General features: G+C 40.8%; 1 protein-coding gene across 2 annotated transcripts; it reads left to right on the top strand.

Annotated features, from left to right (window-relative positions):
* Positions 1-970: 970 nt before the first annotated feature.
* UTP25 (UTP25 small subunit processome component) lies at positions 971-22,683 on the top strand. Of its 2 annotated transcripts, XM_054450004.2 has the most exons (12): positions 971-1,184; positions 3,149-3,188; positions 3,841-4,078; positions 6,223-6,396; positions 8,128-8,216; positions 9,851-10,261; positions 11,967-12,186; positions 13,921-14,123; positions 15,336-15,518; positions 15,654-15,766; positions 16,510-16,755; positions 21,674-22,683. In XM_054450004.2, the coding sequence occupies exons 1-12, from the start codon at positions 1,078-1,080 to the stop codon at positions 21,915-21,917; spliced, it is 2,268 nt and encodes a 755-aa protein (XP_054305979.1). In that variant the 5' UTR covers positions 971-1,077; the 3' UTR covers positions 21,918-22,683. The 2 variants fall into 2 exon arrangements, with proteins under 2 accessions (XP_054305979.1, XP_063528543.1); XM_063672473.1 differs by lacking the exon at positions 6,223-6,396 and having other exon boundaries at positions 989-1,184.
* Positions 22,684-22,954: the final 271 nt, after the last annotated feature.

The following is a 22,954-nucleotide window of genomic DNA, read 5'->3' as shown; positions in this document are numbered from 1 at the left end:
GTAAAGTCACTTTACCTCTCTAGATGTGTTTCTGCTGTTGTTAAATGAGGAATGCTGGAACAGATTTGTTTGCAGGGACTCTTCCAATACTTTCAGAAAACGCGAGTAGGGTGAGGGTGGGAATCTCAGACTTGTGGGCCCCATGATTGATATAACACACACAGGCGGCAGACCGTAATGGGTAAAAGCATGTGGTTGCATCAGTTAAGGTTTTTCTCTCTTCTCTTGCTAGCGTGTTATCTTTTCTTTTCTTTTTTTTTTTTTTTTTTTGAGATGGAGTCTCGCTCTTGTCGCCCAGGCTGGAGTAGGCTGGAGTGCAGTGGAGTGATCTCGGCTCATTGCAACCTCCACCTCCCGGGTTCAAGCGATTCTCCTGCCTCACCTTCTGAGTAGCTGGGATTACAGGTGCCTGCTACCACGCCCGGCTAATTTTTGTACTTTTAGTGGAGACGGGGTTTCGCCATGTTTGGCCGTGCTGGTCTCCAACTCCCGACCTCAGGTGATCCGCCCGTCTCGGCCTCCCAAAGTGTTGAGATTACAGGCGTGAGCCACCGCGCCCGGCCGCTAGCGTGTTATCTTTTCTAAGCATCAGTTTCCTTATCTGCAACACCAGGCTTATTAACAAGACCTATCTGTACACTGTTGTGGTGATGAAGTGAGATGTTCAGGCACCCTTAAATGTTGGTTGATATTTTTATCGCAGTATACTGTAAAGTCACTGCATTCGACTATCTCCGCTACTACACATTTACGCAGACTGATTTCCATAACCAAAACACAAGCACAAAGCTCATGCCCCGACTTAACGCAACCCAGGAAGCCCAGCTGCCCACGTTCTAGGGCTCTGAGAACACATGGGAACGAACTCCCGTGCTTTCAAAGAGCTGCGGTAGGGGGCAGAATCGGGAACCGGATGTTCTAAGCCTGTCGTACGAGCGCGACGTAAAGCGGATCTACTTTATGGCACTTTGCTTTCGCCGTAAAGCGCCGCCAGCGAGCCCACGTGCTTGTGTTGACTGGACAACTTCCTGGTGAAAAACGCGACTCTTGCAAGTGGGGAAACTTGACGTTTTCGCTATGGGCAAACGCGGGAGCCGGAGCCAGAGCCAGCTACTCAACACCCTAACTAAAAAGCAGAAGAAACATCTTCGAGATTTCGGCGAGGAGCATCCCTTCTATGACAGGTCTGAAGGGGCGTGGCAGGGTTCCCCAGTCGCCAGAGATGTATCCTCGGGTTTGGTCCTCTGGTCTCCCGGATAGTGCTGCTCCGGTCTTTTCCCACGCTTCCCTGGCTCCCGCTGTGCTCGGCCGGGGAGATTCTGGCGCCATCCCGCCGGGAGATGGAGTGCTTCACGGGCATATTTGTTGACCCGTAATTTCATGCTAAGAGGTACGCCCGTTGTGTGGGGGATTTTTTTTTTTTTTTTTTTTTTTTTTAAGACGGTGTTTCCCTCTGTCGCCCAGGCTGGAGTGCAATGGCGCGATCTTGGCTCACTGCAACCTCTGTCTCCTCCCAGGTTCAAGCGATTCTTCTGCCACAGCCTCCCGTGTAGCTGGGATTACAGGCGCCCGCCACCACGCCCGGCTGATTTTTTGTATTTTTAGTAGAGATGGAGTTTCACCATGTTGGCCAGGCTGGTCTTGAACTCCTGACCTCAGGTGATCCACGCACCTCGGCCTCCCAAAGTGCTGGGATTACAGGCGTGAGCCACCGCGCCCGGCTGTGGGGGCGGATTTTTGTGTGGTCAGAGATCTAGGAATTTTTTGTAGAGACAGAGATATATATATAGATAGATATATAGAGATATATAATTTTTTTTTTTTTTTTTTTTTTTTAAGACAGAGTCTCGCTTTGTCGCCCAGGCTGGAGTGCAGTGGCGCGATCTCAGCTCACTGCAACCTCCGTCTCCCGGGCTTAAGCGATTCTCCTGCCTCAGCTTCCCGTGTAGCTGGGATTACAGGTGCCGGCCACCACACCCGATCAATTTTTTGTATTTTTAGTAGAGACGGGGTTTCACCATGTTAGCTAGGGTGGTCTCGAACTACTGATCTCAGGTGATCTGCCCGCCTTGGCCTCCCAAAGTGCTGGAATTACAGGCGTGAACCACCGCGCTTGGCCTGTTTTTATAATTATTTTTAACTTACATAAAATGATTGTACATATTTGTGGGATACAGTGTGATATTTTGATACCAATACGTGTACCCAATGTGTAATGATCATATCCGGGTAATTAGCATATTCATCATATCAAACATCAATTCTTTGCGTTGGGAACATTGAAAATCTGCCCTTCTAGCCATTTGAAAATATAAATTGTTAGTTATAGTCACATCATATGTTTTGTGTGTTTTTAAAGAATTTGTTGGGACATCATTGATCTATGCAATTACGATAAGGAACTAAGTGTATTAGTAGTTGTGGTTTCTCTAGAAATGGCTAGGTGCAGTTATGATCTCAATGCTCATCCCACTACTTTGGGCTGCTTTGTCATCAGTTAGGGACATTCTTTTTTTCTTTTCTTTTCTTTTTTTTTTTTTTGAGACAGGGTCTCACTTCGTTGCCCAGGCTAGAATCCAGTGCTGCAATCCTGGCTCACTACAGCCACCACCTCCTGGGCTCAAGCAGTCCTCCTGCCTCAGCCTTCCCAGTAGCCGAGACTACAGGTGCACAACACAACACCGGGCTAATTTTTCTTATTTTTTTGTAGTGACAGGGTCTCCGTATGTTACCTGGGTTGGTCTCAAACTCCTGGGCTCAAGTGATTCTCCCACCTTGGCCTCCTAAAGTGCCGGGATTCCAGATATGAGCCACCGCTCCCAGCTTAGAGGGACATTCTGATTAAGAAATTTGCTAGAAAAACATGAACCCTGAGATCTTTTATTTAGCCAAGTTGTATCCTTCTTTTGGATGAGAGCCATGTGTGACGGTAGGGTTTGTCATGTGACCTCCTTAAACTTTTCATTTGTCAGTTATTAACCATATTCTTGCCAGCCCTGCCCAAGTGCATGTGTAATTTTTGCATGACTATATCTAAAATGTATTTATAATGTTATATTCTGCCTTTTTCATTTAGCATCTCATTTGACCTTTTTCCTAATTTCTACATACTAGTAGTTAGAGTGTAACATTGCCTGTTTCTTTTTAGGGTTTCCAGAAAGGAAGCAAAACCACAGATTTGTCAACTGGTAATGGTTTATACCTTCTTTTTAGTAGTTTGTTTTGGGTTGTTGCCACTAAGATTATATCTGATAATAAAGCTTGATTACATTTCTATTCCTTTTGATTTCAGATGCAAGCTATTATTTTGGCAGTATTACTTAATTTTAAATGCAGATGTCTATAAAAATGCCATTGTGGTATCTAATACAGAAGCCACAGTTTGAAACTGTCCCAGGAGACTAGCCTATTAGGCCCTGTTACAGAGGCTTATCAGAGGGCTCTTAGTGAATCCTAACAGGGAATATCTTTTTTGGTTACCATAAAGGAGTCACAAATATAGTGCTAAATGAACAAAGGGCCTATCGTATTACAACAAACTAAAAAAAAAAAAAAAACCTGTTTTCTTTTGTTGTTTTGTAATTATCCTGTTGTTCTGTTAAACCTGTGGCCTAATGCCTGGGACATAAATTAGATCTCATAACCTGAAGTTTTATGTTTTAAAAGTGGGGCAGTAGCAGTTTGGAGAATATGAAGAGCTTCTAGAATCATAGCTAGATTAGCAATTTTAAGTAAATTTGAATTTGGGCTTCGTTGAATAGATGTTGGCTTGATGATAGTTTTAGGGTAACAATGAGAACAATATAGTTTTTGTTCTTAAAATTCCCCTTTTCCTTTTAGTCAGAGAGTTCAGATTCTTCAGATTCTGAAAGTGAATCAGAGAGTGAACCAGAACAAGTTTCTGGCTACCACAAACTACTTGCTACATTAAAGAATGTTTCTGATGAAGAAGAGGAAGATGAGGAGGAAGAGGAAGAAGACAGTATTGTAGATGATGCAGAAATGAACGATGAAGATGGTGGTAGCGATGTCAGTGTGGAAGAAGAGATGGCTGCAGAGTCTACTGAAAGTCCAGAGAGTAAGTGTCTTTAGTATAGGCTCATCATCTTTGCCAGAACTATAGACAGTTCATCTCATGGGCATGGTACCTTGTATACTGTGTGAGTTGGATGAAAGGACATGAATCCAAAACAGGGATTTAACCTTGTTGGGTTTGATTATATCTTTGATAATCTGATGGAAACACAGAACCTTCTTAGCACAGCTAGGCAGAAATAACATTTTTGCTTGTAATTTCAGGGACTTCATCAGTACTAGTGAAAGACCTCCTAATACAGAGGAAGGAGAACACAGTTCTCTCTTTGTGACTGTCTGAATTTATTGAAGAGTTTACTGTTCTTCTCTTAGGGAGACCAAGTTTGATGGAAGATAGACATAAAAATATATAAAAATTTTCAAACAGTAGATTTGCAATTGCATGGAACAGCTAGATGTAAGGTGTTGAAGAGAGGCAGAGTGGTTGAACACTGCCAGTGGAAATTAGGGAAGGCTTCAGGGACTCTGTCTCACTCAGACTTGAAGGTGACTTTTTTCTTTAACTTCAAAATCACCTTCATTGAGATATCATTTACATACAGTAAAATGTATCCAATTTAAATATACAGTCTGATGGGTTTTGACAAAGGTATACATCCAAATCAAGATACAGAACATTTCCATTACCTCCAGAAATTTTTCTTGTCCTTTTGCAATCAGTTCCCCACCCTTGGCATCAGGCAGCCACTGACCCGCCTTCTGTCACTATAGATTAGTTTTGCCTATTCTAGAAATTCATATAAATTGAATCATACAGTATGACTCCTTTTGTGTCTAGCTATTTTTGCTTCTCATGCTTTTCTAATTTATCTGTGTTGTGCATGTATTAGTCACTTACTACTTTTAGTTGCTGGAATAGCATTCCATTGTCTGAATATATCTGGGTGACTTTTTACTCATTATTTTAATGCCTATTTTTCTTACAGCCTTATTTTTTTTTTATACCTTCTAGTATTATATATCATTCCAGGTATTTTAACTGATCAGTTTTACTGAGATAAAAATTCATTGACTTACACTTAGGAGTTTGTTTTGTTTGTTTCTATTTTTCTTTGCTTTTTTGGATTTTTAAAAATGAAAATTTTTTTATCATTATAAAAATAATATATATTTACTGTAAACATTTAAGAGGGTAATATAGTTACCCTGTATCCCTGCTACCCAGAGATAAACACCTTTAGCATTGTATATAACCTTTCAGACTACATTTTTATGATTATATATGTGAGTATGTATATCTATTTATGTGTATCTGTATAATGGCCTTATACATTTCCGTAACTTCCTGTATCTGTGACTGTGGATTCACATTAGCTTCTTAATTACATAGTATTCCATTGTAAAAATATGATTGTACCCCATTGATAGACCCTTTTTCCCCCAGTTATTTCTTATAATCAGCGCTCGCTGCTTTGGACATCCTCTCATGTACATCTTAGTGTACTATGTCTGGTTACTATTTTAGAATAAGTTCCTAGAACTAGAACTGGGTATATTAATTCGAATTCTCCAGAGAAACAACCGGTAGGATATGTGTGTATATGAGAAAGAGATCTGGCTCACGCCTGTAATCCCAGCACTTTGGGAGCCTGAGCCAGGCAGATCGATTGAGCTTAGGAGTTCGAGACCAGCCTGGCCAACATGGCAAAACCCCATCTCTACAGAAAAATGCAAAAATTAGCCGGGCATGGTGGTGCATGCCTGTAGTTTCAGCTACTCGGGAGGCTGAGGTGGGAGGATCACTTGAGCCCAGGAGGTGGAGGTTGCAGTGAGCCAAGATGACGCCACTGCACTCCAGCCTGAGTGACAGAGCCAGACCCTGTCTCAATATATAAATAAATAAATAAACGCTCATCCAAAAACATCCTCGCAGAAACATCCAAAATAATGTTTGGCCAGATATCTGGGCACTGTGTCCCAGCCAAATTGAGACATAAAACCCACCATCACACATCATGTGTTGATGATTAGGCTTAATTTTGAAATCTATGTTTTCTACCTGAATTTACCTAAATATAAATAGTATCAATGAACATTATTGTTGGTATAGCCTAAGGAAATAAATTTTGTCAACAAAAGTATAATTTGTGAGTAAATAGTTTTATAAAGTGTTTCTCAAAACTGCAGATGTAGCTTTATCTGCTGACCCTGAGGGAAAAGAAGATGGGGAAGGGCCACCGGGCACATCACAAGCATCCCCCGAAGAGTTCACAGATGCAAAACACGAGTCACTGTTCAGCCTGGCAACCAATTTTCTGGAAGAGGAAAGTGGAGACAACTCTTCTTTGAAAGCATCTCAAGGTCATAGCGCAGTCTGTGTTATTTGAATTCACCAGGTGCTTAGTATGGAATTTGTGTACTAATACACATTGAATCTATTATTGGAACAAACAGCAATAAAAACTGTTTAGTGGCTAGATCTAGAGCTGGGAAAAATAATTCTAAAAGATATTTTGTGTTTTTCAAGGGTTTCTCAGTGTTTAGGGGTTGGAGGGGACATTTAGGAGAACAAACAACTTAAGAATGATGGTAGGGAAGGCCAGCTTCTCAGGCCTCACATTTTCAAAATTGGGGTCAGGGGAAGATTTCTGATTTTCTCCCCAAGAAGGGAAAGAGAAAGAAAAAGAGGAAAAAATACTTCCTCTACCCCTCACTTGCTGTTCCTTTTTGGAGCAGTAATTTTTCAGATTTGCAAGACCCAGGGGTGGCTAATCTGAGTGGTCTTTCTTACCAGGGAGACCCTCAAAAGCCAAAAAGCCCTACCCCGTGTCTCCTGCCTCCCACAGACTCGACCACTCCTGTGACCAAATGGCAGTCACGTGGTCAAGACGTGCCTATGGCGGGCTTTGATGGGTTCCTGCTGTCTCAAGTCCAGTTTCTCAGCCAGTGTCTGGGTAGGCAAGTCAGGCTGGTCTCGTTCTGTATCCTGATTGCCTTCATTGATCTCATTGCCATTCTTCAACCCACCTTTACCTTTAATGAAACAGAAATTTTAATCCTCATTTGACTCATTTAGTTCTGTTGGTTATTTTGCAGGAGAAGAAGTGACAGGTAGAATTTGTCGATTTTAGTACAAACTCCATTCTGAACCATTAAAACTTAGAAACTTTGGAGGAAACATTAGGAAGCTTGACTGTCCCATAATTTCTGTAGTTGTTTTGCCCATACAAATATATTAGCGTCTAGAATTCTTATGTCCTGTTGTTCACTCTTAGATATTTAATACAAGATGCATTTCATTTGAAATTTTAACTGTTTGGATGCTTGAATGGGTCATTTAACTTTGTTCTGTTTCTTATGAGTGGGACTGGGAGAGAAGGTTGGGTGGCTAGCTCAGAATACTAAAGATTACTTGGAGTGCAGATGCTATCATGTGGATCATTTGTTCAATTCAGGGGAATATTGGTCGTGTCTATGTGTCCCAGTGCAAGATCAATCAGACATGGAACCTGTTCTTAGCGACCTTGCAGTCTGCTAGATAAGACATGTATATATGTATATGTGTTGGAATGGGTGGGTTAGGCAGGGTAGAAGACTTGAGAAAGTGATGACTCTAGGGAACAAGGGGAGCCAACGTTGTGCCTAATACAGTAAGCCTGGGAAGTATTTATTGTGATTCAGTGGGTAACATTAAATTGATAACATTTGGATATGCAAAAATGAAATGAAGGAGAGGCTGGAATTTTTAGTTGAAGGAAGGAAAAGCACAGAGGCAGAAGAATTTGAGGGCCATATAGTCCAGAAATGATAATGAAGATGCAGGTTGGAGGTATATCCTAAAGTGCTCTGAATTCCAGGCTGAGAAGTTTCTTCAAAAGTTTTCAAGCTGGGAAGTAATATAATTAGAGAAATGTTTTAGGAAGATGAACCTTTCAGAAGTTTTTAAGCTCTGGACTTGGCCAGAGGATGGGGAAAGTCAATGGAGAAAAGGATGAGTTAACACAATGAAGATCAACATGTCTTTCACAGGGGAAGACCAGAAAACTCCTCTATAGTTGCATAGTGTGCTGACATTTTTTATTTCTGAATTAGATCCATTTCTTCAACATGTGAACAAAGAACTGAAGGAAAAAGAAATTCAGGCTGTTGCCACAAATCCCCAAACTACCCACGAGCTTAAAGTAAGTGTTGCTTGGTCATCCCGGTCACAAATAGAGAAAGCTCTAAATAAAACAGTGGTCTTGGGTTTTAGTGGCCTCCCAGAATGTATGATATACACCTGCAGTAGATGGCTTGCTAGGGAAGCAGGGCATAGGAAGGCTAGAAGAGCCTAGTGAGGCACAGATGTAGCTAGAAAAAGCACCAGGAAGCTGGAGTGTGGGTGCCAGATAATGTAATGATGGGTAAGAGTGGATTTGGAGACCAACATCTTCAAGGAGCTGTCACATTCTGACCCAAGGCAAGTTCATCTGCTTTTTTGCTATTCACTATTCTAGTCTGCTAGAGGGGGATAATAATACCTATCTCAAAATACAATAGTTTACTAATACATAGTGTTCAGTAAAACAGTGTTCATTAAAACAGTAGGTACTACTGTTGTTCATTTGTTTGAAATGTCTGAGGTAGGTTCACAAATAAATTATCCAGATATTGGGCAGTTTTTGCTTCTTTGTTCTTACCACTGATGCCATTCATGAGAGTTGGTCATCCTTTTTTTAATTGAAATTTTTATTGAGGGAATAATTATAGATATACATGCAGTTGTAAGAAATCATACAAAGACATCTTGTACCCTTTGCCCAGTTTTCCTCAATGATGAAATCTTGTAGAACTGTAGTATAATGTCACAGCCAGGAAACTGACATTGATATAATCTACCAGTCTTACTCAGATCTGATTTTACTCCTGTTCAACTGCGTATGCCTGTGCCTATATTTATGTACAATTTTATCATGCATAGGTTCCTGTATCTACCCCTGCCATCAAGATGCAGAACATTTCCTGCAAAATACGGATCCTTGTTGCCCTTTTATAACCATATCTACCTCCCTCTGCACCCCGCCCCACCCCCATTTCTAACCCCTGGTAACCACTAATCTGGTCTCCATTTCTACAATTTTGTCATTTTAAAAATGTTAAATGACTCATACAGCATGTAACCTTTTGAGATTGTTTTTTTTCACTCAGCATAATTCCCTGGAGATTCATCCAAGTTATTTCAGCTATCAGTAATTTATTTCTTTTTATTGCTGAGGTTCTCCTATTTTTAGATCAGCAATTTAGCTATAATGCAAAAATTCTTAAACTTGTATCCCACAAAATAGAAAGTAGTATTCCTCAGGATTTAAACAAAATGGACAGATTTCTTGTCATAGAACTTGTCAACACCTTTAGTATCTAATGTACATTGTGAATCTCCCTCCGAGGAATTAAGTTTTGTAATGTTTATCAAGGGTATTTGACCATGGAACCCCTTTGTTTCTAGAATGAATGTTGATTCTTCCCGAATATATTCCACAGAACAGTATGGGACAACTGATAGGGTGAAGAGCTCAGATTTGAAGTCAGAAACCTTGGGGTCTGGCCTTCAGCTCCATTTTCTTCTGTGTAAACTTTGTATCATACAACCTCTGTATGAACCTCAGCGCTTCCTAAACTATAACATGAGTATCATGGTAACTACCTTGCAGGGCTGTTGTGAGGTTTAAATGAGATGATCTATAAATCATGAAAAAATTTGCTAAATATAGTACTACGTGAATGTAATTTACTGTTATTCATTTCTAATTTGGCTCTTGATCTGTTTCTCCCCTAGTGGCCTATTCTGGGCCAGCTTGTCTTTTCCTCTAAGTTTCAGAAGTTGGAAACGTGTAAACCCCCAAAGGATATTGACTTAAAGTCACTTCATCTCCAGAAGCCTCTGGAATCCACCTGGACTAAGACCAACAGCCAGTTCCTATCTGGTCCCCAAAAATCAAGCAGCCCATTCACCCCCCTCCAGAAAGAACTCTTCTTAATTATGAATTCTTACCGGGACCTGTTCTACCCAAAAAGGACTGCTCTGAAGAACGGGGAAGAGATCCGCCATGTGTATTGCCTGCATGTGATAAATCACATCCTGAAAGCCAATGCCCAGGTGCTTGGCAACAATAGCAGACGCCGAAGCCAGAAGTTTGGAGTGGGTGATGATGATGACTTCAGAGACCAAGGGTTAACAAGGCCCAAGGTGAGTCTAGCAGGAAAGCTTTGCTCTCGAGAAGGAGACTGCAAGGCACTGCCACAGAGGTGCCTGACACTTAGCAGGAACTTGGGTGTTTTAATAATTGACTGGCATAATGAATGAGCCCAAATGTGAGCATATTAAGTAGGCCAGGTAGTGTCAGAGCAGCACTGCAACAGCTTAGTGGGCTGTTTCTGACAGTGGATGTAGCTGGAAACTTGTGAGAAGGAGGCACTTCATGACACTTTCCTTAAAGATAAACCCAGAGTATATAAATAAAACTCCATTATAAATCTCTTCTTTGTGGTTGTCAAAGCTGGATGGGACCTTAATGAGCATTTTATCCAGTCCCTCCATATTACAGCTGTGGACAGCCCCAAATTCGTAGAAATTCACAGAGGTCCTTGCTAAAGAGAACCAGGGAAAGAGTAGCAAAGATGAGACAAGAACTATAGATTCTCTTCACTAAGCCACATACATATGTCAGCCTTTGAAAGCAAAAATTTACATTTGCCACTGTAAAATTATTGCTGCTTAAAGTGATGAGTTTGTATTCATAAGTCTAAGTTCTAGTGGATTTGAGGCCTTAACAGGAAATGGCTTTCAATTCTGTCTACATTATTCATGATGTTATAGAACCAGGACTTGTCCCCCTGCCCTGAACTGCATCTCTCCGTGTTGAAGAAGCCTCATCTTTTTAGAATTTTCCCATTGAGTTTAATAGGATTCTAGAAATTTGATACTAATGTGGCCTTTAGAGATTTCTTAGTCAAACTCCCTTGTGTAATAGCGGGGGAGACCAAAGCCCTGATGCTTACTTAGTGTCACCGCTGGAACAATAACCCAGTCCTCTTAAATCTTGGTCCACCATCTCTGTAACTGTACCAAGCTGAGTCCACTGCACTCCTTGGGGCTTGAACATCAAGGTTATAAGGTTATTTGTTTCCATTTAGAATTACATAGGAGAATAAGAGGCAGATTATCTATGAAACATTATAATTTGGTGAGTTACGTGATTTAACTGGGGTTATGTCCATTGTTTACAATAGGAAATTAGAAATTAACCATTTATTAAGCATCTTTGGTTTTTATTCTCAATAGTAACTTTAAATATTTTTGAATATGCTTAGAAAGCTGAGTCCTGTTTTTCCCATTAATTGTGGTCATTTTTTTTTTTAGAAATGCTTGTCATTTCTGAAAGACTGTACTAGAGAATGCACTAAAAATGTAATGATGTGTTAATCCTTTTTCTTACCCGCTTTATTTCTTCTCTACTTGTTCCATTTATTTATTTGGCATGTATTTATTCACTGTGTCTTTAGGATAAAAATATTGCACTAATTCTGTGGGAGACACAGAAATCTTTCCCTCAAAGAGCTCACGTGTTTATGTCCTTGAGTTTTTACTGGTAGACGTATCTGTTAGAGGCATTGGCTTATTGTAAAAGGTATTTCCAAATTCTGCTTGAGAAATGTCTCACATGGACTGATGGGTCTAAAGTCTGCAGGTCATGGTGCTGGGGTTATATGAAAGGTGCTCAGTTTCTGGTGTTGAGCCAGGCCCTGCACAAAAGGGGTAACATAGGTATGTTTCTTGGCTGGAAGCCACTGCTCTACATGGAGGTTTTTAGCTCCACTTCCTCAGCAGTTTCACCTCAAAATCCGGTTCCTTCCTCTTGCACCCACTAAGGCTGCTGTTGCTCTCTGCACAGGTACTGATAGTGGTGCCATTCCGGGAAGCTGCTTTGCGGGTGGTGCAGCTCTTCATCAGCCTCCTTGAGGGTGACAGCAAGAAGAAAATCATTGTGAGCAACAAAAAGAGGTTTCAGGGAGAATATGGATCAGATCCCGAGGAGAGACCACCCAACTTGAAGAGGCCTGAGGATTATGAAGCCGTATTTGTGGGCAATATTGACGACCACTTCAGGATTGGTAATTATTCCTTATCAACTTTGAGATCTAAAGTGTGAAGGTCTACATAGCTGGAGACCAGAAGCTGGAATTAGATATTTTCCCAGTGGATCACTCACTGCGCCTCTTAACAGAACCAGTGTGCCTTTGAGACATGTTGTTTGCCATGGGAGAGTCTTGCCTTGGCTAATCGGGTGGACATTAGGCCAGTGGAGTGGGGAGGATCTCTGAGGCCATATATGAAAGGCACATGTACATTTATAACAGAAATTTATAGCAAGTTTATAACAGAAGTGTGAAAGCACACCCATAGCTGGTAGCAGATAGATGCTACAAGGGGTGCTCTAGGATGTTGGAAGTGATGGGGCTGATGGGGTCATTCTGGGGAGGCTGAATAAAATGACTGTCTCTACATAAAGGTGGACTTTCTCCTGTGTGCTACATAGATGCCTACCCTGAATAATCTCCACACATGACCTCCACCCAAATTTTCACATTTTTGCTTGTCTCTCATTCAGCTCCCATTGACTTTGGTTGGTTATACCTTTATAGAGTAAAGTTCTTGGGAAAATGTTCATTAGTCACATATGCTCATTCACAAATACTTATTGAGTATCTACAGTGTGCCAGGCACTGTTAAGAAGTTGGGAATATGCAAATAAATATAGAAATAAAAGTTATAGTTCCCATTGCTAAGGAAATCCAGCCTACGACAGGGAGCAGGCAGTGCAGGATACGTGTGCAGCGGTTGTTCTCAGAGCATTTAAAGCAAACCCCCTTACCCAAAATGGGGGCAGGGTGGTTAGGGAAGATGTTGTGGTGGAGGTGTCATCTGTACTAGGTAGAAACCTGTGTAGGATTCAGCCAGTTTCAAAGGGAGGTGGCTGAGTGGAGGAAAACATTTCAGACAGGAAACTGCTTGTTGCAGAGGCATCAGGGTGACTAAGCTTGGAATGACCTATGATTCACACAGGCTTCGGTATGGTGGAACGTAAGGCATAAGGAGACGAGAGCTCGTGTTTTGTTTGGAACATATATAGCTGTCCAGGAAGCAGTTGGTATATTGTTCTGGAGCTCAGGAAAAAGATATGGGCTGGAAATACACATTTGTGTGAACGTGACATTAAAGCCATCATCAGTGAGTCAGTTTACCCAAAGCTTTATGCAGCATGAGAGCAGAGCTGACAAGTGAATCCACCAGTTTGCAGAAGAAGAGTTATTTGGATCTGGAAGGATAGACAAGGGCCAGGTCAGTGATAGAAGCAAAAGTGAGAGTTGAAGTCATGGAAACTATTAGCAAGGAAAAGAGCATTGCAAGGCAGCTGTTTGTATATTCTGTGCCATTTGTACGTTCCTCATAAGAAGCTCTCAAAAGTGTTCATCCTGTTGGTGACTGAGGACTGTGGAGACCTTAGCTAGAGTCATTTCTCTGGACTCCTGAGAATCAGAGGCCAGATTGCAGTGGAGTGAGAAGTGAAGGAGATATTTGAAAGTAGAGAGAATTCTCTGGAGCAGTTTGATAGTGACGGAAAGGAAGAGAAGGTAGAAGGTAGAAGCTAGAAGGGACTATAGATGCAAGGGAAAGATTTATCTTGTTCTTATGTTTTAATAATTAAAGCAGTTGAGCACAGTTACATGCTAAGAGGAACATAAGAGATATGGAAGCAATAGAAGTGGTGGACTGCTTTGAGAAGGTGGAAGGTAATGGCTTGGTAGTAACTAATGAATTGGTGTATACTTGGCTGTTTTGTGTAGGAGTGGCAATACTTCAGAGAAGCATCCGACTCTATGCCCCATTTTACTCTTCGGATATCCTCATTGCTTCCCCCCTGGGCTTGAGGACCATCATTGGTGGAGAAGGAGAGAAGAAGAGAGATTTTGACTTTCTGTCTTCTATTGAGCTTCTCATCATTGATCAAGCTGACATTTACCTGATGCAGAACTGGGAGCATGTCCTGGTAATGCTGGCCATTCACATTCAGTGGGACAGTATTCATATTTAGAGGGATAAGACACCCAGTGGTTTAAGTCCTAAAGAATTATTTAAGTCCAGATTAGAACTCTGTTTGGAAGCAAGAACACACACTCCACATTTTCTAATTTGAAAAAGTCTTTTGTCCCCTTTTCTACCCAGAGGTTGTCCATAATTAAACTATCTAGAGATTAAAATTCCTGTCAGTCATTTTCAAATCTCCAGAAAAGATTTCTTTCCCTTAAAATTTCTTTCTACTAACTTTAGGGTGGGTGGATGGGTGGATGGGATAGGTTGACGGATGGATGGGTCCTCACCAGGAACATCTTTTCCTAACATAATCCCACATGTGGTTTTTGCTTATGCTGTTTTGTTTGGTCTTTAGTGAAGATGGGAATACCCTTCTCAAGATTTTTTAAAGTGGGATCTTGTTTTGTAGAGAAATATAGGATGTCTTTATTACCCGATGTAATTTGTACTGTAATTTTTTTCTCCTTCTCCACACACTCTGCAGTGTTATCAGTTTTAGGACTGAAAAACTGCTTTGGAACAATCCTTATTCAGGAACTATAGGTTTATGTTTCTAAGGCATATGGGAACTCACCCCTTCTACAACCCTGTGTCTTGAAGCTTGCAGGAAGTTTGGGACAAATGAAGGGTAGAACTTACTTCTAAAGTAGGAAATAAATTTATTGTACTCATTACCCTTCAATATCTATTACAAGGTAAAAATATAATTAAAATGGAAAAGGCATTTTGGCATAGTCGAGTTATATTCTTAGATTTGAGGAAAAGACAGGTAGGGTGACACTGCGACTATTCCTAATGTTTTGAGAACCAGGTCATTGAGGGACAGCAGCTCTGTTTTCCATGGCATTTCCCTTATTGTCCAAGTCTGGGACTTAGGGACCCATAGAGAGACCAGTGTGGCATTTCAGAAGTTCATTTTAAAGGAACATTCCTGTAGGTACCATTTTGATCATTTGTTAAAATTCCAGGAGGGCCAGTTTTAGCTTATCTCCTCATTGGGGATGTTTGGCTGACCATGGGCAAGTCACTCACCCATGTGAGCCTCAGTTTTCTTGTTATAATTTAGGAGATGATAGTACATGAGTTGATAGACTCGGAAAATGTTTAGCAATGTCCAACATGTAAATGCTCAGTCAACACTAATGGTAGTATTATTTCCCACTCAAAGCATTTGATGAATCACATGAACCTACTACCCCTGGACTCACATGGGGTAGACTTTTCTCGAGTGCGGATGTGGAGCCTCAATAATTGGTCCAAATACTATCGCCAGACACTGCTATTTGGGGCCCTTCAGGATGCCCAGATCAACTCAGTGTTCAACAAGTACTGCGTCAACATGCAAGGCCAGGTGGGTTCTCGTCTTGTTTCCTCAGTATCTTCATGAGCACTGTTTATTGTTTGGGTCCTGAGGTAGAAGGAGGGGATAGCTTCTGGTCAAGAAGGGGATGGCTGTCCACCTAACGCTCTCGTTGACTACTGGCAGGTGGCCGTGAGGAATGTCCCAATGACAGGCTCTATCAGTCATGTCCTGGTGCAGCTCCCACATGTCTTCCAGAGGATGGAAGCTGAAAACCTAGCTTCAGTGATTGATGCCAGGTAACCCACTGCTCCCAGCAGGCCCCTGGGGACCACATAGAGAAATTTGACTTGGGTGTACAAACCTAGAATTGGATTCCATTTTGCTTTTATTGATTACTGTTTACCAAATCAGGATGAGATAATTGAACTTAATTATGTCATTTGTCAGAGGAGGAAACTGAAGCACAGAGAGAAATAGTGACTTGGCCTAGGTCTCATAACTAGTTAGTAGCAGGGTTATTACTGTAAATCAGGACTCTTTCACTCTTGACTGTGGCATTTTAAAATTATACAGCTTTATGCTACAAAGTGTCTCATGTCAGCAAGTTAATCGTAAGCCCCTCAGGGAAAGAACTATTTTTTTAATTGTATAGATAATTTCCCCCTTTTTCTTAATTGTGTTTAGTTAGGGGACCCCAAGGAAGCTTAGTCGGGCTTAGTATATGGTAGATGTTCAGTAATTATTTGTTGACTGACTGACTGACTGACTGAATAGTGTGGTGTGTACTTCCTAGAATAATTCTCTGGGATATAATGGTATTACATCTGTTTTTTACAATGAATAGTGTTGACACTTATTTTTTTAGTGTGCTTATCAAGTTTTATCCTTACATAATCTCTTTGAGAGGAGGTAAATCATATTGGCCTCTGGGGAGGTAATCTTGTAACACGAGATTGTGATTTGCTCAGGGTCACACAGTTAAGAGACACCATAAGCTTAGCTCTAGACATTAACTTTGCCCTTTGCCATTCCAAATCAGGTTTAACTTTTTTGTGAACAAGATTTTGCCGCAGTATCGTGATGCAGTCATGTCTCACACGCTCATCTATATCCCCTCCTACTTTGACTTCGTGCGTCTTCGAAATTACTTCAAGAAGGAGGAACTGAATTTTACCCACATCTGCGAGTACACGCAGAAGTCTGGTGTCTCCAGGGCCAGGCACTTCTTCCTTCAAGGAGAGAAACAGTTTCTACTTTTCACAGAGCGCTTCCATTTCTACAAAAGGTAAAGTAGTGCCAGGTTTCAAGTCTCCTCTCTGCAGGGGAAGTGCAGGACAAATCATGGCCTGCTCTGAATGCATGGCAGGCTTCGTGGTGTTATGAGATCATCCCTCACTCTCGCACTCTTACAAAGTAGCCAGAGAGTTTTTGGTCTGGACAGACTCTTCTTGGTTGGTTAGTCGGTTTTCTCCCAAAATGAGCATTGCTGAAGAAGGATGTAGAAACCAAAGCATACCCTGTCTATAGACCTGGCGTGTAGCTGTGGTTATACACTGCAAGAAGGACATTACAGGACAACTCAAATGAATACAAGGAAGGGGAGGGACCTTCCCTGTATTCACTTGAGTTGTCCCTGTCTAGACTTTTTCCCTCTGTTTGCCCTCAGTGCACAGACAAAAGCATTGAGAGCTGTGTTTTCTGGGGAGATGGAGGCTGAGTACAGTGTCAGTTTCCAGACAGTTGCGGTGTTCCTGAGGTATGCACAGATACTCCCTACCAAGGAGAACTAGGACTGTGGGCTCCTTGACATTTGCAGGAGGTAAAAGGGTAAGGGCTTCAAGTTGAATGTTGAAGGGTTTCAGCATTTGCTTAGATTTCCTACCAGGTGACTTTGACAAAATAAGTTGATTGGTCTTCATGTTATTTTTTTAAAAACTCAGGCCAGGTGCAGTGGCTCACACGTGTAATCCCAGCACTTTGGGAGGCCGAGGCAGGCGGATCACCTGTGGTCAGGAGTTCAAGACCATCCCGGCTAACATGGTGAAACCCCATTTCTACTAAAAATATAAAAAATTAGTTGAGTGTGGTGGTGTGTGCCTATAATCCCAGCTACTCGGGAGGCTGAGGCAGGAGAATCGCTTGAACCCGGGAGGCAGAGGTTGCAGTTAGCTGAGATCGTGCCATTGCACTCCAGCTTGGGCAACAAGAGCGAAACTCCGTCTCAAAAAAAACAAACAAACAAACAAAAAAAACAAAAAAAACTTTAATTAGAGGGTTAGTAATACTGAGCCTTCTATTACTGTTTGGGATAGTGGCGGCTCTTTTGGCCCTAGAGCTCATGTATTTTATTGTTTTGCTAAGTCTCTCTCTGTTGATAAATAGAAAAAGCTTTTTTTATTTTATTTTTAGATTTTTATTTTCAATTTTCATGGTTGCATAGTATGGAAAAGGCTTTTTTTAACCCTTGCCTGTAGAGATATGTAAATTATATTCTATTACCTCATCCTGATTTCACAATAATGTCCAGTGGATTTAAGTTCTGACTTTACTGTTTTATTAACTCACAATGGGTGCATTTTCTCAGAGAATCCTAAACAGATACGCCAGAAATCTCCCAAGCTTTGGAGCACATTAGATGATGCACTTTGGCATTGCATTACCTTTTAGTTTATGCTAAAACGATTAGGATGGTGCTCCCCAGATAACGTTCTTGTTACCAGGATGGGGAGGGAGGAGTCCCAGCAGCTTGCCTAGGCATAGCAAAGCTGGCATGGCATGACCTCTGAGAGAGTTGAGGATTGATTAAATTTGTGTTTCCCAGGCTCCATTCTTGGCTACCCAGAGAAGGCTGCTTGGCCAAAGAGTGTTAATGAATGCCTGCTTGTTGGCCTCATTATTTGCTCTATTCCAGTAAGTTGTCGTTTCCATTCATGTTGGAAAGTATTTGGGGAAGTTGCACTCATCAGGTCTTAAAAGCTCTTAGCTTTCTGTCATCTTGACAAATGAAAGCAAGCCCTTTAAGTGAAGTGGATGGACTGGAAAACTTCCCAGTGTGATTGTCTATGGCAACTGTGAATTAAGCTGGGATGAGGACTGCTCTTTAATATCTCAGCAGCTTTTCAAGGACAGGGCATGGAGCCCTTTGTAAGCAGGACAGTCCCCTGTATTACACTGTCTGTTTATTTACCAAGCCATGTTGCCCTCAAAGTCACGATAAGAACAAATCTCAGCATATGCCATTTGCTTTATGCCCGGGGCCAGGTTAATTGGTGTTTCTTTTGCAGAAGATGAATGAAAATAATGTGCTTTAGAGTTCTGCAACAGCTAATTATCTCGAGGTTTCCAACTATAGAATTTTTTGCTCGAGAGATCACCAAGGTGATGATGGGTGTTTTGGTATGCAGTGCCTTTGTGATTTGTTTTGTTTTTTTTTTTAATTTGACCTGGGAAAAAGTACTTTTTTTTTTTTTTTTTTAAAGACAGTCTCACTCTGTTGCTCAGGCTGGAGTGCAGTGGTGTGATCTCGGCTCGCTGCAGCCTCTGCCTCTTGGGTTCAAGCAATTCTCATGACTCAGCCTCCTGAGTAGCTGGGATTACAGAATTGCATCACCACGCCTGGCTGATTTTTGTATTTTTAGTAGATGAGGTTTCGCCATGTTGGCCAGGCTGATCTTGAACTCCTGGCCTCGTGTGATCTGCCCACCTCAGCCTCCCAAAGTGTTGGGGTTGACAGGCATGAGCCACTGTGCCCGGCCAGAAAATGTACATGTATTTTATATTGTAGTATCTGACTCTGTTTTTGTATTCTCTATGACAGCTGGCAATGTTAGGAAGATTAGAATTCATTTCTGAGTTAGCAAAAATTTTTTAACCTGAAGATTTGTTTTATTTGGGGAAGATTAAACTAGCAGAATCTTAGGATTGAATGAACATTTGGTCATGATTGCCCTCCCAACGATGGGTCACAGCTCTTTTCCAGTGCGTTATCAGTGGGTTTCCACAGCAGGGAGGATCTCAACCAGGAGGCAAGTCAGAAACTAGAGGTGGGATTTGTGGAGTTTGGAAAGGCTGGTGGGAGTTTCTGATTACTCCCTTCCCCTACATGAGAATCCCAGTTCTAGAAGTAGTAGACTTGGTCTTTATGGACCATAGGAAGGAGCCGCTTTTCAAGTTCATTGTGGTTGCCTCATTTGTCTTCAACAGTGGCCGGTGAAATACACATGTGGAAGGTCCTGTCAGGGTGAGGCTGTGTTTGCAGGAGTCACTGAAAACAAAGCATATATAAGGGAGGAGGAAGGCAGGGGTAAGAGGTGCTCAAGCTATGGAGACTTGGCACTAACTGCCCCTTGGAAGAGGCCCTGGCCATGTTCTCTGTTGCCATGAGATACTTAGTCTCTATTGTGGTTGCATTGGGACTGAGACAGATTTTCGTGTGTGTGTGTGTTTAATATAACACTTAACGGTTTTATTGTTTTGTTTTTCCTGATTGAGGGTATTACACAGTTATTGTAGAGAAATTGGAAATTTTAGGTTAAAAATCTCACTGCCCTGATATAAATACTCTTTGGTAACTTTTTTCCATCTTTTTTATATGAAAAATGTGTGCATGCATGTGTGCACATGCACGCATGCACACACACAGGTGTTTTTTAAAAAAATACTAAAATGAGGATCTTTTTTTGTTTTAAGGATTTTTTTTCCTTTGTCTTAGATGTTTTATGTGCTCATTTAAAAAAATTCAAAGACATTAACATTTTGGCCTGTATATTTGTATATTGTGGATTTTTTTGTGTATATTTTTTAAGTTACTATATATAGCTCTACCACATCCTCTCTTCCCCCAGGTTTTTATTTGAAAAGATTTCATTGTGAAAGAAAATTGTTAAGAGACTAACAATAAACATCTGTTTATTTATAAATGCTTTTACCCCAAATTCCACCAGCTGTTCTCATTTTATCACATTTGCACACACCCATCTTCTCTCTATCCCCACTCACATCTCTTATTTTTTCTTCCTGAACCATTTGAAAGTAAAGTAGCGTGAGTCTTCATTGACACTTCATCCCTAAATATTTTCGCATGTAGCTCCTAAAAACAAAAACACTCTTTTATCTAACCATAGCACCATTATCGTGCTACCTGATGTTACTACAATAATATCATCTGATATCTAGTCTATATTCAGATTTTGCTAGTTGTCACCAAAATGACCATTATAGCTCTTTCCCCTCCAGCCAAAAAGGATTCAGTAAGGATCATACATAACGTTTGGTTAACTTACTGCTTTTGTTTCTTTAATCTAGTTTAATTCTCAATTGGGGAACAATTTTGCTCCCTCAGGGACATTTGGCAATATCTGGAGACATTTTTGGTTATCACAACTGGAGGATTATTCTGGTGGTTCTAGTGGGTTGAGACCAGTAATGCTGCATACACAGTAATCTTCTGTGTATGAGAGAAACTTAACAGGAAAAATCAGAAGCTTGTCAACATATAAAATCTTTTGTTATGGAATCCCACAGGGGAACGGTTGACCTCAGCCTGACTGAACCATACTGTGAGTCAGTCCCTGGGGTGTACACCACCCCCCACCACAGGGCAGCACTGTGCAGCCGGGAAAGAAATGGAAATGCATACGCTGTTGAAACTAATTGCTTTCTCATGATGCCTAGTGGGTCCTTGGGCAGGGTTTTGTAAATGGATGAACTTGGGACATCTGCCATGGAGTTCACATGTCTCCAGAGTGGCAAGAAAAGACTAATGGGAGTGTATTTACAATCCGTACAACTTATTTTATGTACTGGGTCTGACCTGGTCTCTATTCTTTTCTGCCTGATTATAATAAGGCTAATGTTCCATTTTAAGTGCCTGCTTTTTAAGTTTTCTATGACAGATTTTAAAATCCTGGTCTACTGTTCTTTCTCATGATACCTCAGCCTACCCAGCGTAGGATCAATAAATGTGTATTTATTTGATCATTATCTTAAGCCAAATATTAGGAATTCGAATATGTTGTCATAAAAGGAATTCGAATATGTTGCCACCTCAAGTTAGAATAACTTTTGTTCTGTTATTTGTGCCACTGTTTTTCTCCATTAGCAGGAAGCAACAAGCATGAACTATGCCTCTGTACAACTCCTAGGTAGTTTTTCTAGAACTTGTTTCTCAAGTTGACATAGCTCTCTCTTTCCAATTCTAACAGGTATACAATAAAAGGCATCAGGAACCTGATTTTCTATGAACTGCCGACATATCCACACTTTTACAGTGAAATCTGTAATATGCTGAGAGCCACCAATAGAGGAGAAGAGGCCACGTGGACCTGCACTGTTCTCTACTCCAAGTATGATGCCCAGAGGTTAGCTGCCGTGGTTGGTGTGGAGCGGGCAGCACAGATGCTACAGTCCAAGAAGAATGTCCACCTCTTCATTACTGGAGAAAAATGAAATTTTGTTGGGCAGAAAGTGGTATTTGGCATGATACATAATGTTTGATTCTATGCCATTTGGACCCAATTCTGATTACTTACAGAAGGATTGCTAGAAAGCGCATAGGCAATGTCAGTATTATCTGACATCTTTCTTTTCAGGTCATGTGTCCCTGAAAAGTTAAATGTAAACCAGATTTTGGTAAATCACATCTTTCAGAAGTGAAGAGGGGGCTAGAAGGACTCTGAGAAGTTGGTAGAAGAAAACTCCCACTGGTGAATATTTTTGTGAGACATAAATTCTTTTATTACGATTTACCTCTAATTTATTACACTTAGTAAATTCTTCCAGATTTTTCTATTTGTTTGACACTTTCTTAAAGTAAGGAATACACATTGCTTGCGAGAACTGGTTATGAGACATTGGAATACTTCTTGCTGCTACACGTCATCTTAATTTTGGATGACATGGGTTTTGTAAAACTTATTTTGCCCCAGCCAAACTTTTTTGAAACCTTGAATAGTCTACCTTAATTCAGTCTAGAAGAGTACATTGATTCACTGATCTTTTTTTATTTTCATAATAGTAAATGTTTTAGTTTTGTTCAAATATATGCTTAAAATCACGTCATTTAAAAAACATATCAACTCTGTCTCAAGAAGTAATTTTGTTGAAACTCCATGTTAAAATATCCATCTTCAACAGTAGTGTCTTCATAATAACTAGTCATTTTTTGAGTCATAAATAGATGCAAATAAAAAGGAAATTATACTTTAAAAAAAAACATATTTTGAAACATTCTCAAACACAAAAATTACAAGTACAGAACCTGAACCATTTGAGAGTAAGTTGCCAACCCAATAGGCCTATCACCTTTAAATACTTTAGTATATATTTCTGTAAACAATTAAGGGTATTGTTTGTGATTAGGAATGCCCCACCAGTAAGGATAATGTGAATATTTCAAAATCCAAAAAAATTCGAAACACATCTGGTCCCAAGCATTTCAGATAAGAGATATTCATCAACTCATCCTAGTATGGACTTGTAGTTTC

This window comes from Pongo pygmaeus, chromosome 1 (assembly GCF_028885625.2).
Source record: "Pongo pygmaeus isolate AG05252 chromosome 1, NHGRI_mPonPyg2-v2.0_pri, whole genome shotgun sequence".
Taxonomy (NCBI): Eukaryota; Metazoa; Chordata; class Mammalia; order Primates; family Hominidae; genus Pongo; species Pongo pygmaeus.
This window is presented reverse-complemented; position numbering and strand designations above follow the sequence as displayed.

Coding starts and splice junctions, on each gene's coding strand:
- UTP25 (XM_054450004.2), top strand. CDS start 1,078: ATGGGCAAACGCGGGAGCCGGAGCCAGAGCCAGCTACTCAACACCCTA. Junction 4,079..6,222: donor GTCTACTGAAAGTCCAGAGA/GTAAGTGTCTTT, acceptor TCAAAACTGCAG/ATGTAGCTTTATCTGCTGAC. Junction 15,519..15,653: donor GCGTCAACATGCAAGGCCAG/GTGGGTTCTCGT, acceptor GACTACTGGCAG/GTGGCCGTGAGGAATGTCCC.